Source organism: Nelumbo lutea, chromosome 6 (assembly GCF_056320005.1).
Source record: "Nelumbo lutea isolate HS-2025 chromosome 6, American lotus-T2T, whole genome shotgun sequence".
Lineage (NCBI taxonomy): Eukaryota > Viridiplantae > Streptophyta > Magnoliopsida > Proteales > Nelumbonaceae > Nelumbo > Nelumbo lutea.
Genome location: NC_142689.1, coordinates 54,232,110 through 54,247,849, shown reverse-complemented (window position 1 = coordinate 54,247,849; position 15,740 = coordinate 54,232,110). Strand labels below are relative to the sequence as shown.

The 15,740-nt window shown below is 39.2% G+C and overlaps 1 protein-coding gene across 2 annotated transcripts; it reads right to left on the bottom strand.

Moving 5' to 3' along the window:
* Window positions 1-3,689: 3,689 nt before the first annotated feature.
* Window positions 3,690-15,481, bottom strand: LOC148848936 (gibberellin-regulated protein 6-like). 2 transcript variants are annotated; one of them, XM_088950166.1, is made up of 4 exons: window positions 15,196-15,481; window positions 15,051-15,101; window positions 14,925-14,961; window positions 3,690-4,080 (listed from the first exon to the last, which is right to left on the bottom strand). In XM_088950166.1, the coding sequence occupies exons 1-4, from the start codon at window positions 15,256-15,258 to the stop codon at window positions 3,899-3,901; spliced, it is 333 nt and encodes a 110-aa protein (XP_088806292.1). In that variant the 5' UTR covers window positions 15,259-15,481; the 3' UTR covers window positions 3,690-3,898. The 2 variants fall into 2 exon arrangements, with proteins under 2 accessions (XP_088806292.1, XP_088806293.1); XM_088950167.1 differs by having other exon boundaries at window positions 14,925-14,958; window positions 15,196-15,382.
* Between the last annotated feature and the right edge of the window lie 259 nt (window positions 15,482-15,740).

The following is a 15,740-nucleotide window of genomic DNA, read 5'->3' as shown; positions in this document are numbered from 1 at the left end:
AGTTGTGTAACACATACTAAAATACCTTCGTAGGACAAAAGAGTTTTGTCTAGTATTCGATGATAGTTCACTATAGATCCAGGGGTATACCGATCTTGATTTCCAGTCAGACCTAGAAGATAGAAAGTCTACATCTGGTTACATCTTTACAATGGGATCTTGTCTAGTTAGCTGAAAGAGCAGCAAACAGGGGTCCACTATAGATTCCACAACCGAAGCCGAGTACTTAACCACAAGTGACGCTACCAAGGAAGCCATTTGGATGAAGAAGTTCATTCAGGAACTAGAAGTAGTTCCATCCAGCACATCACCCATTCCACTGTTGTGTGACAACACTGGAGCCATTGCTCAGGCTAAGGAGCTATGAGCCCACTTGAAGTGAAAGCACATCGAGAGGAAGTACCATGTACTACGAGAGATAGTTGGTAGAGGGGACATCCTGATTCAGAAGGTAGCATCAGTGGAAAATGTAGCAGACCCATTGACTAAGCCATTGACACAGAAAGTGTTCGAGAAACACGTGGAAAGTATGGGACTCCAGCTTGTACCCAATTGGACCTAAGTACAAGTAAGAGTTGTTAAACAGTGTATGCCCTTAGCTCCAATCAGATTGATGTACTTATTGTCATTTATTGTAAATGAATAAAGTGCATAATTGATTAATGTCATTATAGTATGTTTCTGTGTAATACCCTTAAACTGGACACTTATGAGACTCATGTTAGTTTAGAATCTTCATAGCCATTGGATAGATCTGGGAGATTTATCCTGCCAAGGCTGACACTAATGTGCTGCCAAGTTGGTTGGGGTGGCTTGTCTCAACTACCAGGGTGAGACCTGAGGTACATCTAGTGTGGGTTTTCTTGAAACCCTAAACTTGACCAAATTCTAGTATTTCTCTAGACCTTAGAGATAGATGGGAAAAACTGAAATATTACACTTGACCCCTAGACTCGATTATGGTACTGCACTAGGTGTCGGATTGGGCTGTCTTTGATATGCCAATCAGTGAAATACTTTACCGGGTCAAAACCTATGTATGTTGGGGCAATCCGAGAATTCATCTGATTGGGTGATCATAGTGACAGGATCAGTCCCTTTGTCGGACAAAGTGAATGATTAGGCAAATGCACTCTCTCTGATGGAAACCTAAACTGCTAGCAATGGATTTCAAATGTATTTGAAATTTGGTTTTGCAAAATATATTTATATAAAGATATACTTGTATATTATGGTTTCAAAATGTTTGAAAAAGGTTTTAATTCTCGGGATCCATGTGAGTAGAGAATGCATCAATGTACCTTGCAGCTGAGGGAGAGGTCTTCTTTTTTTGGGCAATATTTGATCATTATGGGCTGAGAGGTTAAGTGTTAGGCCATTGAGGATAATACCTAATGGGCTAATCTTGCATCTGCCCATAGTCCTTAGGTTTTCACAAGATGGCTCGACCCTAGGACCATTTAGAGTAAATGTTAGGCCCGTTAAGAGCCCATATTGATGGACTCAGGGGTTCGTTGTGAGTTACAATGAATTCGGCCAGGCCTTGTTACAAAGGTTAGGTTGAACCCATGTGGTTGATGTATAGATCAATGCTATGGTCCCACACCATACAAAGAGAAACCAAACTAGTCAGCACTTAATGGGTTAAGTAAGCAACATGACTTAATGGGCCTAAAGCCCATTTTGAACTGGGCTTAAATGGTTTAACTAAATTGGGTCAATTTTGGATTTATAATCTGACTAGGATTAGTAGTTGGGTAAGATAGGTCTTATCAACTTGAGAGTCCAGATCTAAATATAAGATTTAGATTATGAAATCTCATTCCTAATCAGATTAGGAAGCTAATCCTAAATGGATTATAAATAGGGGTGAAATCCACAAAGAGAATACTCTCCACTCTATAGTCTCTTCTCTCCCTCGGTTCTTGGCATCTTCCCAGATCGATCTCCACCTGCTGGAGCAATAAAGAAGTGTTCTTGATATTGTTTCTTGGTGAAGAAACAATTAGAAGTCATGCTCACATCACCCTACTCGATTCTTGGTGAAGAATCCCAGGTTCTTGCTAAAGAACCGTTCCTGCTAATCCTGCCTCAACATTCGCTGTGTCATCTTTAGTGGAGGCGGATTTGGTGTCCTCTTTGGTTGTGAACATCGACGTTGGGAATTCCTATTAATTTCGTATGAGGTATTTCCTTCTCCCTTCCTTTGGTTTCAGATCTGGTTCAGTTTTGTTTCAAGAATGACCATGGAAAATGCAGTTTTCTAAAGTAGGGAATGTGATTCTCAGATGGGAGAGAGAAAAATTTGTGAAAATTTGCCTAACCTTCCTACAGGGTTCGGTTATCCATATATTGGATCTCTCATCCCTTCAAAAGTATCATGGCAAGGCACCATGGTTCACAACTCTAGTCAGTTCATAACAAAAGAAAAGCTAAATCACATTATTCAAGGAAAATAGAACAGTATATTAATCTATTAGAGTGTTCACCATTCATTGTGGTCGCTTGGCAACAATTGTTTTACAACGGCATGTGTTAGGACTTCAAAAAAGACTCTAAGAAATAGAATTAAGGTTTGGAGCATTTTGAATCTATAAGATAATGATGCCTAATGGAATCCGGTACATACTAGGGGTGAGTATGGTTGGTTCAGTTTGGCTCCATAGCAAAACTTGGAACCTACCCTATGATGGTTGGTTCTAACCTTGGTTCTGGGGTCGGTTCTAGGGTTTACCTATAGAGCTTGTTCTTTCTTTACTGTCTCCTTTAAAAAAAGAAGTATGCTCTTTAAAAACTTGATTTTCTATAAATATAATATATAGTTTAAAACTTATATTAGCTTTATTTATTTAATTTAATAATTTAATATTATCTTTTACATTGTACTTTGTACACATTCAAATATTAAAATGAAAACAAAAGATCAAATCACTTAAGTAACTCAATGGTCAAGTGTGACCATGGCCTTTGTAACCTTAACTGCTTGGATTCAAATCTTCACATCCCCAAAAGTATTGTAGGGTTTATTTCAAGACAAATTTGGTTCTAAGGCAGATTCCCCCAAGGCCAGTTCATTGGGTCAGTTTGTGTAGGGTAAACCCTAGGCCCTAGAACCGACCTGGGTGGGGGGTCAGTTCCAAGTATTTGGAGCCAAACCCTACCTTAAAATAGATTGGGTAGGGTCAGTTCAAGAGCATTGAGGTCAGTTCCATTTGTTTCTAGGTAGAACCTACCCATTTGCTCACCCTTAATACATACGAATTTGATACAATTTATAATTAGATGCTTTTTATCCCATCCAATCTGATTTATATAGTCCATCCAAATCTGAAATAATCAGTTTGGGCCGCAGAAATTTTCTGGTACTATTGACAGGTTTAGTCCTTAGCCCAATCTTGGACAATGATAAAGATGGAACCATGAAAATTTGTTTCTTCATCGACTAGGGGGATATTCAGCAATGAGTATGTTTTGTTTTTAAAGATAACTATCATATCAGCAAAATGATACATACCACTTTGGAATACAACCAAAAACTAGTTTGCGGGACCCAAACCCAAAATAGTCCCTAATAGGGTTAAATACCAGAAATTTAGTGGGAGGTGATTAGTTGTTTGTTTCATTATATGCCACATGCTTCCCCTTAGGCTATGTTTGGTTTTGATAGAAAATAATAGAGAAGTAGAAAGTTGAGGTAAAGTTCTTATTTTCTATCAAACCGAATACAACCTTAATTTTCTAGATAGTGCAGTTAATGAAGAACTCTGTTTGTTTCAAATTGTCACTTCCATACATTCATTTTTAAAATGCTAATGAAGAACATGAAAGCTATGTAGACAATTTGTTTTTGGCTCCACGAGAATATCAATTCTTTTTGGAACAAATGCTCTTATAAAATTCAGGGGCATTTAGGACCTCCTCTCTTGGTCTTCCAGTTGTTATAGCAGGGACAAACTTCTTTATGACCATAAGTGCCAGGGGGAACACATCTACACTTGAAGCAACACTTTTGGCAGAAGAACATACATGGCTTCTTGTAAGCAGTCTGTGAGCACCTGTAAGTACATGCTCCTGGGCACTCTGCAACAACTCACAACAAAGCAACATCTACATTACATCCCTTGTTATCTTATCTTACATTAAAAATGACAAAATTAAAATCATAGTGATTTATCTTAAAAACCTAATTGTTTGACAACCACTCAGCAATCAAACTACAGATTAAGTTATTTTAGTAGTTGAAAAGAAGAATACACAAGTGAAATAGTCAGATTCATTAAGTGCACTTTTTATGACCTACTAAGGGGCAAGTATTAAGATAGGTACTATGGTTTGGCATGGATCATCCTAAGCCTTATCTAGAAAACAAAAAGCAAGATATGCATATTTAATTTGCCTATATGGGTCAAAAACAATTATACTTAACCAACCCAAGGCTATATTTTCAAGACAAGCAAGTCCTCAAGCATTTGGCCTATGGTGCAATTTTATTTGGTTTTTCCCTACTCCCCTTTTCTTTTTGTTAATGCCAAAAGGGGGAGAAATGTGTTGATGAAAAATGGATATTCATAGTACCAAAAGGGGGAGAAATGTGTTGATGAAAAATGGATATTCATGGTACCAAAAGGGGGAAATGTTATATGTTAAGTAGTAATTTTATTGTGCTTGAAAATAATACATATTCTAGTGTGACATATTGATGCATCACTTACACAAAACAAGGGGAGAATGCTTGATTGATAAAATGTTTATTTCCCTATTATTGCATTCATAAGCTTAAAATGTTAATATCTATTGGTTGCATTTGAGCTTAAATGTTCATATCTATATTTGTTTTATTTGATAGAAAAATGACATAGAGTTTAAATTTGTACTCTCAATGTGTGATTATTATTATTATTATTATTATTATTATTATTATTATTATTATTTCATTTTTTCATTAATGATTTGCCATCATAAAAAAGGAGAAGATTGTTGAACCAATGCGCTTTGATGATAACAAACTCATTGAAAGTACTAAAAACTTTAAAAATTGTGCAATTGTAGTGAAACACACCTCAGTTAAGCATGCTTAAGAAAATTGGAAAAGCATTTATTGATATGAGGCAAGAATTTGCAATTAATTTAAATAATAAGAAAGACTCTCCAGAAAAGATAATAATTCAAATGATAAATTGAAGACTTTCTACCAAGAAGAAAGAAAAAAGAGAATACATCAAGCTCTAAGCTCTTGTTTTTATTTTTTTAGGACTTGATATAATTGTTTTAAAGATACACCACATGGGCTTAAATGAGACAAAACTTGATTGACCAAACCTTAGATACCAATGGCTAGAAGTAGGTCAAGTTCCTAGGTGTTCTTAGAGTCATAGATTTAAATTTGCAAAAGCTAAGTTTGGAAGCCTAAGAAACTGATTACCGGATCTCTGGAATCAAAATTTCTTAAGGTCTCTAATGTTGTGAATGTAGCCAACTACCCAGAATCAGTAGTATAATACTCTTCATAGACTACTACTGTGAGTAGTCAACCACCCTAAATCAGTATCAACTAACCATGACAACATTGATTGGGTAGATTAAGTAGTCAACTACCAAATGTTAGCAGTTAGCTACTACACGAAGAAAATTTCTCACATGATTACTATTCGACTGTAGTTTGAGCTCTAACGACTCTTTCACTGTGGAAAATGTTTGAAACAAGTTAGAAATCACCTCTAAAATGTTCCAATAGAGGATTATTCAGCTCCAACATTCTAATAACAGTCAAATAAAGGATATACTGTTTTGCCTGTAAAATGTATGAGACCAATGGCCAGAAAGAAAGTGAGGGCAACTTTGTGAGAATCAAAGGGTTTAGAAAGAAAAATAAGAGTGATTTATGAGCCATCAAAAGAGTAGATCTATTAAGTTCCATTTGAGCTGAAAAAGTGAAAACCCTTACAAAAAGAACCCCATTTGAGCCCAGAGTCTTCATGGTGTTATCTTACATATTGATCGGGTTTGGCCAAACCTCTATAAGAATCTTGTGAGTGTTGTTCTTCCTGTTCTTGTTCCTTGTTTCACACACTTGCATTCAAGTCATTCAGTTCTCTCTGCAACACTACTTCTCCACAATAGCATATTTACAGTCAAAGGTTTAGAAGGTTGGCAATCGGAATAGAAGAGTGAGAGAACCCAATTCACCCTCCTCTTGAGTTAGGCTAATTGGGAAACAAGATAATCTTAGAAAATCATTCCAAATAAAGGCTCATTTGAGATGGCTAAGCTAAATTGACACCCCAAGTAATCTATTCAAAGAGGCTGAAGTTGAAGTAGACAACCCTTCTAATGATAAACAGAAAGCCAGTTTAGGCTCTTCATATTTATTTTTCCAAACATAGCTCATAGGTTCTCCTAGTGGAGCTAACCTCAAAAAGGTTGAAGCGTAGAGTCCTTCAACTGGCTAATCAACAGCTAATTTGGCTCTTTGGATTTTTAATCAAACATAGGTTATAGGTTGTTCAAATGACCCCCACACATAGACAACTAGAATCCATTGTGCTTTAGCCCTCCCAAACAACTTCTTATTTTTATTTCAACTTTAACCTTGTGTAAGCAAACAAGGATAAAGGTGGTCTAATTTTCTTGTAAGTGGATCAAGAAATCCCTCTGGAACTGGGAGAGTAGGTCGGTGGGAGGTCTAGGAAATAGCTAATTCTAGGTAAGGGATTTGAATGCTAGGAAATCATAGGGTGTTTACTAAGGATGACTGTCATTGAATGTGGTAGAATGTCCCTATAGAGGATGTGATTCACCTATTTATAGAAACAAGGGAGCAAAATACGTTGATGGAGGTATAAGGTTGGAATTTCCCAAACCCTAACTAATGCCTAGTAGACAAATCTCACCTTTCTCTCCCCTGAGGACATATGTCTGAGGACCACAAGGCCATTAGAACACGATCTCAAGATCCTCTTGTGAAGTGACGCATATCAATACAGCCAGTCGTGGTTTTCCTGAGGCAACAATCACATGCATGTTTGTTGTTTCTTATGTCCCGTTTGCTTTTTGGCAAGCCACTTGCCCGAGTAAATTCACGTATTTGGGTAAATGTTTCCCAGAAAAGACTTAACCGAATAAGTGTATTTACCAATGTTCTTTTATTTTCCATGTAAATAACGCAATGACAATCTTAGTCATAAAAATTTCATTATTAAAAGAGACATTTTTATCCCATCTAAGTAGTGGAAACTTTTTCCTAAATGGGAAAATTAATTTACCCACCTAGGAGAAGTGTATACTTAGGAAAATAAAGTTTCACTGGTCCCCACATAAATATAAAAAATAAACATACTTTTTCAAAAAAAAAAAGAAAAATAAACATGAGTTTTTTGGTCAATGGAAATCAAAATTCCATTGACCAAATTTCCCCTCTCAAAATCCAAGAAAAGAACACCCCCTTAGAATAATCCCCAAGCATGAAACTCTGATGTAGCCTCATGGAGAAGAATGTAACCGCAAAGTTGGGTTATCAGCTTGTGAGTATTGAGATTCTAATCCAACTTTATGACGTTGATTTATTAGCTTCCAAGCATTGAGGTTGTGATCCAGCCCCCTAAGGTCGAATGTAGTTGCGCGGTCAAATTCTTGGGTACGAGTTCATAATCCTGAGTCTCATTTATGCCATATCCACAAGAGTCCACCTCATAAAGTTTCTCCTCATAACCTAGCGAGGCTCTTCTATCCAGTTCCACTTAGCATCGCAAGGTCTTTGTTACTCCCATCCTGCGAGGTGATGGTCTCACTCTATCATTTGTTTTCCCGTAAGGCCATTATCTTATTCTTCTAATATTGCTACGAGATCTCAGTTTCACCATTTAATATTACCCTTTCTATTCTATGTATCTTTAGCTAGAATTTTACTATTTAACCCTCAAATATATATATATATATACATATATATATATATATATATATATATATATATATACTATCTTACACCTTATTTTGTTTGCTTGTAGCTCATATGAAGTAAACTAAATCCTAAAACAAAGTAAAACCCAAAAGCAAACTAGAATTTATATTCTTCTCAGTTGTATTGTCAACCATGTCAAGCCCAATTTATCAATCGAGGCCCAACTCGATCCCAACACAACTTTGAATGTTTTTATAGATTGATATTTTATCGGTCTATCTAGAACAGTTGATGAGTGGAATGAATTGAAAATGTGCACAAATATATATTGTATAAAATGCATATAACATGTGTTTATTTGTATATCTTTATGCATGGACTAAGTTTAAACTAATCATATGAATATTTGCAAATAAGTAAATATAGTTTAGGGTGTATAAGATGATATGAATATGTAATATACATACATTTTGTTATAAATATATTATGTACACAAATGCATATATCATACAATGTTGCGTAGGCTGAGCTTCACGTTGTACTTCTACAAAGTGTCGAAGGTTTCAGATAGGTCCAAGATATAGGTCCTGGCTTCTAGGATTTTACTACCATATCATTCACATAGGCTTCGACATTCCTCACCATCTGTTCTTTGAACACCTTGTTGATAAGGCATTGGTAGGTGGCTCTGGCATTTTTGAGGCCAAAGGGCATCACTCGATAGCAATATGTACCATGTTCGGTGATGACCGAAGTCTTCTCTTCATCATCCGGGTGCATCTTTATTTTATTCTATACGGAGAAGGCATCCATGAAGCTGAATAGCTCGTACCCTATAGTGGCGTTAACGAGGTGGTATATTCTTGGTAAAGGGAAATTGTCCTTGGGGTAGGTTCGGTTGATGTCTGTTAAATCAATACAAATCTGCCATTTCCCGTTAGCTTTCTTACCATAACCACATTTGAGAACTAGTTAGGGCAGTGTACCTCTCGGATGAAACTGGCGTCAAGTAGCTTCTCAACTTCTTCCTCTGTGGTCTTCCATCGTTCAGGTGCAAAGTTCTTCTTCTTCTGTCGGACAGGCCTAGAGCTCGGGTCCACGCTTAGCCTGCGAGTAATGACTGAAGGGTCAATTTTGGGCATGTCAGTGATGGACCAAGCAAAGACATCGGCATTAAGTCTGAGGAAACTTACTAGTTCAGATAGGCTTTCTGAGGGAATGTTGGACCCGACACGGACTACTTTCTCGGGCTCATCCTCATCTAGGGGGATCGAGACGAGGTCCTCGGCCGGTTAGCTTTGGCTCACCGGTTCCTACCTGGGGTCAAGGCCCTCCAGTGGCAAGCTTTCATTGTTCTTTCCCTTCAATGCTGCCACATAGAACTAGCGGGAGCCATGTTGGTCCCTCTGAACAACTCCAACGCTACGCTTAGTGGGGAATTTCAGGGCAAGGTGATAGAAGGAGATTGCTGCCTAGAGTGCGTGAAGGGTCGATCTCCCCATAATTGCATTGTAGGGTGAGCTTATCCTTACGACCAGGAACTCTGTCATCCTTGTCACCTGTTGGGGCTCCGTCCCTATGGTGATTGGTAGGGTGATCTTGCCCTCTAGTTTGATAGTGTTGCCGGAGAAGCCAACTAGTGGAACATCTGTTGGCTGAAGGCGTTCTGACACTATCTTCATTTTCTTGAATGCTTCGTAGAAGAGGATGTCAGTCGAGGAGCCACTATCAACGAGGATCCTCTTGACTATGAAATTCGCTATAACGGCTGAAATCACCAAAGCATCATCGTGGGGGATTGCTACCTCCTTCAAATCCACGTCCGTAAAGGAGAGGGGCTCTTTTTGCTTTGGCTTCTTGGGGGCCGGCCCCTGGACATTCAACTGCCTAGTGTAGGCCTTATGAGCCGAGGTCATGCCTCTGGTTATAACGCCGATGACGCTGGCTACTTGTTGATGCTGATGCTACTTCTGTTGTTGTGAGGACAAGGCACTAGCCTCACCTCCAACGTACTGCTTGAGGTGGCCTCGGCGTATGAGGGACTTTATTTCGTTCTTGAGGTCATAGAAATCCTCAGTGTTGTGACCAGTGTCTTGATGGAATTTGCAGTAATTTTTTGGATTTCCTTTTAGGGATTCTTCTTCAACTTTTCAGGCCACTTCATGAATTTTTCCTCATCAATCTGCATTAGAATCTATGTGTGGGTGGAATTGAGTGGCGTGTACTGATTGTAACCTAGGGCTGAGGTTGGTGGCTTCTGTTATTGTTATTGTTGTTGTTGTTGTTGTTGTGGCCGTGGTCCCCATTCTTTCTCTTCTTCTCTGGAGTCCCGTCCTAGTGCTCAACGCCCCTTTCTTGGACATCACCAACCGAGGCCTCTTCGACTGTGATGTACTTCTGGGCCCTCTCAAGGAACTCCAGTTTCATCTTCGGCTAGCTTTTGGCGATTGAGCACTTGAGGGTTGAGCTAGGGAGGAGTTTGATAATGGTGGCGTGCATGGAGACCATGGGGTCGAGGTCACAGACCTCAAGCTCTTCCTTCTTGAAGCGGTTAATGTATGACCGTAGGCTTTCTCCTCACTTTCGCTTAACTGTCATTAGCGAGACAAACACTCTTCTGGGGTTTTCGATTGCTGATGAAGTGGGTGAGGCTAGAGAACCATCATCGGGCGGCTCCCTTGAACGTTGCTTGGAAGGTCTAGCATGTCAATGTGTCAGAGTATCCATATAGGATCATGAGTGCCTTGAAACTCTCTAGGTGATCGTCCGGGTCTGTGTTTCCATCGTACATCTCTAAGGTGGGAGCTTTGAAATTTGGGGGTAATGGCTCGGTGATGATGTCGTGGGAGAAGGCATCCATTCTCCCTAGAGAGTTGCTCTGTTCGGCTAAGGTGTTAGTTCAGCCTTCCTTGACTTCTCGGATCTCAGTTTTAACAGCACCGAGCTCTGCTCGGAGTTTGGCGAATTGAGGGTCGGGCAAGCCGCGCTCACCATCTCAGTCTTCACGGATGCGGTGAGGGTCAGTGCAGAACTTGGAGTGTTCTGAAGTGAGACCACACTCATCGCGCTTCGCACAGTAGTTGTTCAAGACGTCTCGGAGGTCCGAGACATGAGGGGAAGAGGCTCAACGTCGGCCCTCAGCCCTAGAATGGGCACTGGGGTGACTGCGACGCCTGCTTTCATCCCTCGAGTTCTCCCTTCAGTGTCTGTGATGTTGCTCGAAGGGTTGGCGGCTATCCTCTGATTGTGCTGGTTCCTCCCCCCTTCGGTTGGGGGGTAAGGAGTCCATGAGTAGGCTGGCTAGGCTGCTGGACTTGGAGTGGTTGGCCTATGGCACGTGGCCGGGGCCAAAAGCTGGCTAGTTGGTGGACCCATGTCATCCTGGTTGTGCTGACTCCTCGAAAGGGCCAACCTGGAATTATTGGGTTAAATACTCCAAGCGGTCTAGCACAACCTGGAATTGCACGCTAGTGACAAGGTTTTGGGTGTTCCTGGCTCTTCGCACCATGGTGGCTGGAGCTTAGGGAGTTATTAATTTGTTGCATCTTCTTTCTTTTTTTTAGGGGATCGTCTTAGCGACATTTCCACAAACAACGCCAATTGTTGATGCTCGGGTTAGCCGAGGACAACAAAGTAATTTTTTTGCCAAAGCTCAGAGGGTAGGGCGAAGGCTTTGAAGTACTCGAGGACAAGGTACCGAGAACGAAGGCTGGGGCTGAGGCTGAAGTGTATCAAATCCCATAGAAGCCAAGGACTAATAACTGGATTGCTGCAAGACAGAGGGCGTTAGAGGCCTCGGGTTAGTACCCGAGGCAGAGGCTCTGACAGTCAAGTCAGTACGGGGGTGCGAAGAGGGGAATCGAGTACAAACGAAGTCTCCAAGGATACTATGCATAGATACTAGACTCCCAAAGCGAGGACACTCAAGTTCTGTGGTAGGGTCAGATTTCAGAATCAGAATCAGGTCCCCTTTTACTTGGAGGGGGGGGGGGGGGCTACCCCCTATATATACTTGAGCCGCCTAGAGGCTGGTGGAGATGAACACCTGAGATGGGAGCCATACGAGGGCAGTTAAAGAGCTCTACAGAGACGCATGGGCGCCCTGTGATTGGCTCCGTACGAGGGGTGCAGAGTAACTTTTGCTGTGGCTAGTCGCATTCCTGATTCTGGCGTTTGTGGGCTGGGCCTTCCAGCCCATTCTGGGCTGGGCTGGGCCACCCTACATCAACCTCGATTTGAGAAGCCATACTATTCCAACCATGTGAGGCTGAACTGATTTTTCCTTGCAAGGCTATACTAATTCGATCTCATGAATCTGAATTACTTTGGACTTGCGAGGCCATAGAGAGGCACCCAAAACCAAAATAGTCTCACCTCTTAATGAGGATCGATTCCTGCCGATCAAATATCATCACGATCGATGTTAGACCAAAAACGTGATAAGAGCTACTTTAAGAATGTCAAATGCATGACCAGTGTCCCAGGGAAACCACGACTTCTTGTAACTAAGTGGTCCAAGTTGAATCGGAACCAGCTCGATAAGAAATATTAAGGACCCGGAATTGAACCAAGCCCGATAGGGTCTGTAATTTCAGACCCAAAACCGAATTAATCAATTCTTGGGATAATTGAGTTTGATCCGATGGATCCAGTTATAATTAATCTATTGAAAATATTATATATATAGAGCCAGTCGGTCAGATTTGAATTGGTTCGGAACTAGATAGAACCAGTTCCGAACCAATAATAATTAGAACAATATATATCAAGAACCAGAATCAAGCCATCGGTTTCAGGAACTGAAACCGAAAACTGACCTAATAGGTTTGTGTCTATCGGGTCTATTGGATTGGACCCGACCCATTGACAGCCCTATAAATAGGGGAACCGTCTCCCGAAAGGGAATCTAAGTTCATTCTAATCTGAGCTAAGTCCCAGCTGCATTTTGATCACATATGGCATCTTCTTTCTTTTTCTTTCAATGGCATTTCCTTAGTTTATGTGAATAGACAATAAAAAAGCCAAAACTAGTGTCTTTTGTTTCCTTTTGCTTTTAATGGCATTTCACTTTTTCTACAAAAAGTGAAAATTATAGTCTACCCTACTTTACAAATTTTTATTTATTTTTATTTTATTTTACAAAATCCCACTTATCACTCCCTTATCCCCCTTAAATTGTGTCAAATACCCCCACCTTGTCACAATGACAAACAGTAAACTAAGTTTTGGCTTAATTGTGTCAAATCTGCTATATACCACGATGCTAGAACTAGATGAACTGAAAAAAATAATCATGAACATGCGGTTCTATTACCTACAAGTAATCGCGCCAATGTTTAGTATAGATGGGGCCTCCATGGGACACCTACACTTTATGCTATGGAACACTAGCGAACTTGGACTGCCATTACTTTTTCAATAGTGTTGAGGATGTGGGACCAGATAATTATGGTAGTGACAAATCAAAAAAGATTTTGAAATAATGCAATTATTCAAGAAGTAAATTCTACTCATGTTTGACTTTGATCAAACAAGGTAAAGTGACCAAACTTTAGAATAATAGGTTCGAAAGCAGTAAAGGCTGTGTATGCATGGTGTAAATGCAAGAGATGCCAATAGGCTGAGTATAAATTCTGATTTAGCTTCTGTTTTGAAAAGTAAAATAAGAAGTAAACTGACGTGGTGTTACCTTATGAGCAAGAGAATGTAGTAGGAGAGGAAGATTATTTGTTTGGGAGTGAGGTAGGAAGAAAGGTGATGTAGTCCCCACTTTATATGAAAGATTATTGAGGTATGAGAAAGGTGGTGCATATTTTATATATATATATCAGTTTCAGAGGTACAAAATTTGTACTATTAGTGCAAATGAGACAAAAGATACAAATTTTGTTCCAGTCATCAGTATTGCAAATCATAGTTAGAATTTAATAGATGCAAAACTGAACCAGGTGTAAAATTTGTATGTGGTTTAGGCTGTGTTTGGTTGCAGTGCAATTTTTTCTTTATTAATACAAATGTATGAGAGTATAAATGAAAAAATGCAAATTTTGGTTTAATTTTGTTTTAGATTTTACTTTATTCTACTTTAGGTCTTATTTTATTTCATTTGTACTGCAACCAAACAAAGTATGATAAATTTTGAAACAAAAATAAATTAAAATTTACACCTAATCATTTACACTACCACAGTTTTACATCAGTGCAAATAAATTTGCACTACAACCAAACACAACCTTAAATTCAAACGCAATCAAACAGATAATGGTTTAGCCCTCTTTACGCCCTAACATCACATCACCTTTTCAAAGTGCATTTATACTACGAAGGTAAATAATGATCAATAACTAGTTGAACACTTTGACTGTTAGATTGATTGACTTTGTTGAATAGTTAAATTCAAATCTCATCTGTTTTCATTTTTGAGTTTAATTAAAATATAAAAATTAATTAATATTTTAGATAATATGCGAACTGTGATCCATAAACCGGGTATGGTTCAGAAGTTAAACATTGTACTTTCAACAGGAAATGCCAAGAAGATTTTAGGACCAGAGACATGCATTTACCTTTTCCTTCCTTTCCTCACCTTTTCTTCTAGTCAAAATTCTAAAATGAAGGGTGATGATTCAGCAGATGACTTTAATAATCAGATAATCAGATATCTGATTATTCTACTTGGGCAGGGACAAGATGAGACTAATAATCAGATAACTGAGCTAACCTTTCAACGGGGGAGGGAAATAAATTTTCAGCCAAACAAGTACTTAAGAATAGCACCAAGCCACCACCACACAACTATTCCAGTGAGCATGATCCAGTGAGCATTCTTGTTTTATGTGTGGAATGTCTCGATTTTGGGACAAGTGAACGACGAATTTGAACGGGTGGCTTCACAAAGTTTTTTCTCATCCTAGCCACACATAGAAGCAAAATTTGTAGATCTGAATGTCACTTTTGTTGAGCTAACGAATGCTTCTAAACTCAAAATGGAGAAACAAAAACGAGATGGAGCAGTTGATCACCATACCTGCCTGAGAGAACCCAGAATGCCTGTGCTTATGCTGCTGCAATTTAAATAATACAGACAGATGAACACAAATTGAACTATAAGCTTCACAGATCCAACAAAAGTATGATACGCATCTTTTCCTACCTGATTTCCAACAGTAACAAGGCTCTGTTCCAGTTGCTTCTCCACCCAAACCTATAAAACAAAATGAGCAAAAGCTAGAACTGTCCATTATCTGAAAACCAAAGAAAGAGATGAAATGTGGGCTGATTTATGTAAAGAAACTCACTTGGGTTGAGGATGTTAGTGCTGCAAAGCAGAGGAGAATGAAAACGTGAAATGATTTTCCCATTCGAACCAAAACTCTATGACTTCACTTGAATTGCACTATCACATGTGGAGAATGCAACTTATAACCTTCAGAGCACATTTAAGAGGATACAGTAATCAAAATGAAGCTATTTGCATATCTGCCCCTGCATTTCAATAAATCTTATATGCCTTCGTTTATATTTTCTGAAATTGCATTTACGTCCTTATGCTTACGGAATGACTGCATGCATGCTCTATGCCATGAAAAGCAACTTAATGGTTAAAACGTCAGTTTGGTTCTTGACGCAAAAGTTACCCTATTGGTTTTGGTTATGCCAACTTAAAACCCAAAATCTTCATCCTACCAATAGGTGGGTCTATCCGATAGAACTGACCTGCCCTAATAGATTATGTCGGTTTTGGTTATGTGATTTTCTCGATTAATAATGGGTTCGGATTGGTTCTTACGGTTCCAAACTGATTAATAGAATTATAAAGGTTTTCCTTATTTTTTTGTAATTT

Coding starts and splice junctions, on each gene's coding strand:
- LOC148848936 (XM_088950166.1), bottom strand. CDS start 15,258: ATGGGAAAATCATTTCACGTTTTCATTCTCCTCTGCTTTGCAGCACTA. Junction 14,962..15,050: donor TTGTTACTGTTGGAAATCAG/GTAGGAAAAGAT, acceptor TTTAAATTGCAG/CAGCATAAGCACAGGCATTC. Junction 4,081..14,924: donor TTCTGGGTTCTCTCAGGCAG/GTATGGTGATCA, acceptor GAGTTGTTGCAG/AGTGCCCAGGAGCATGTACT.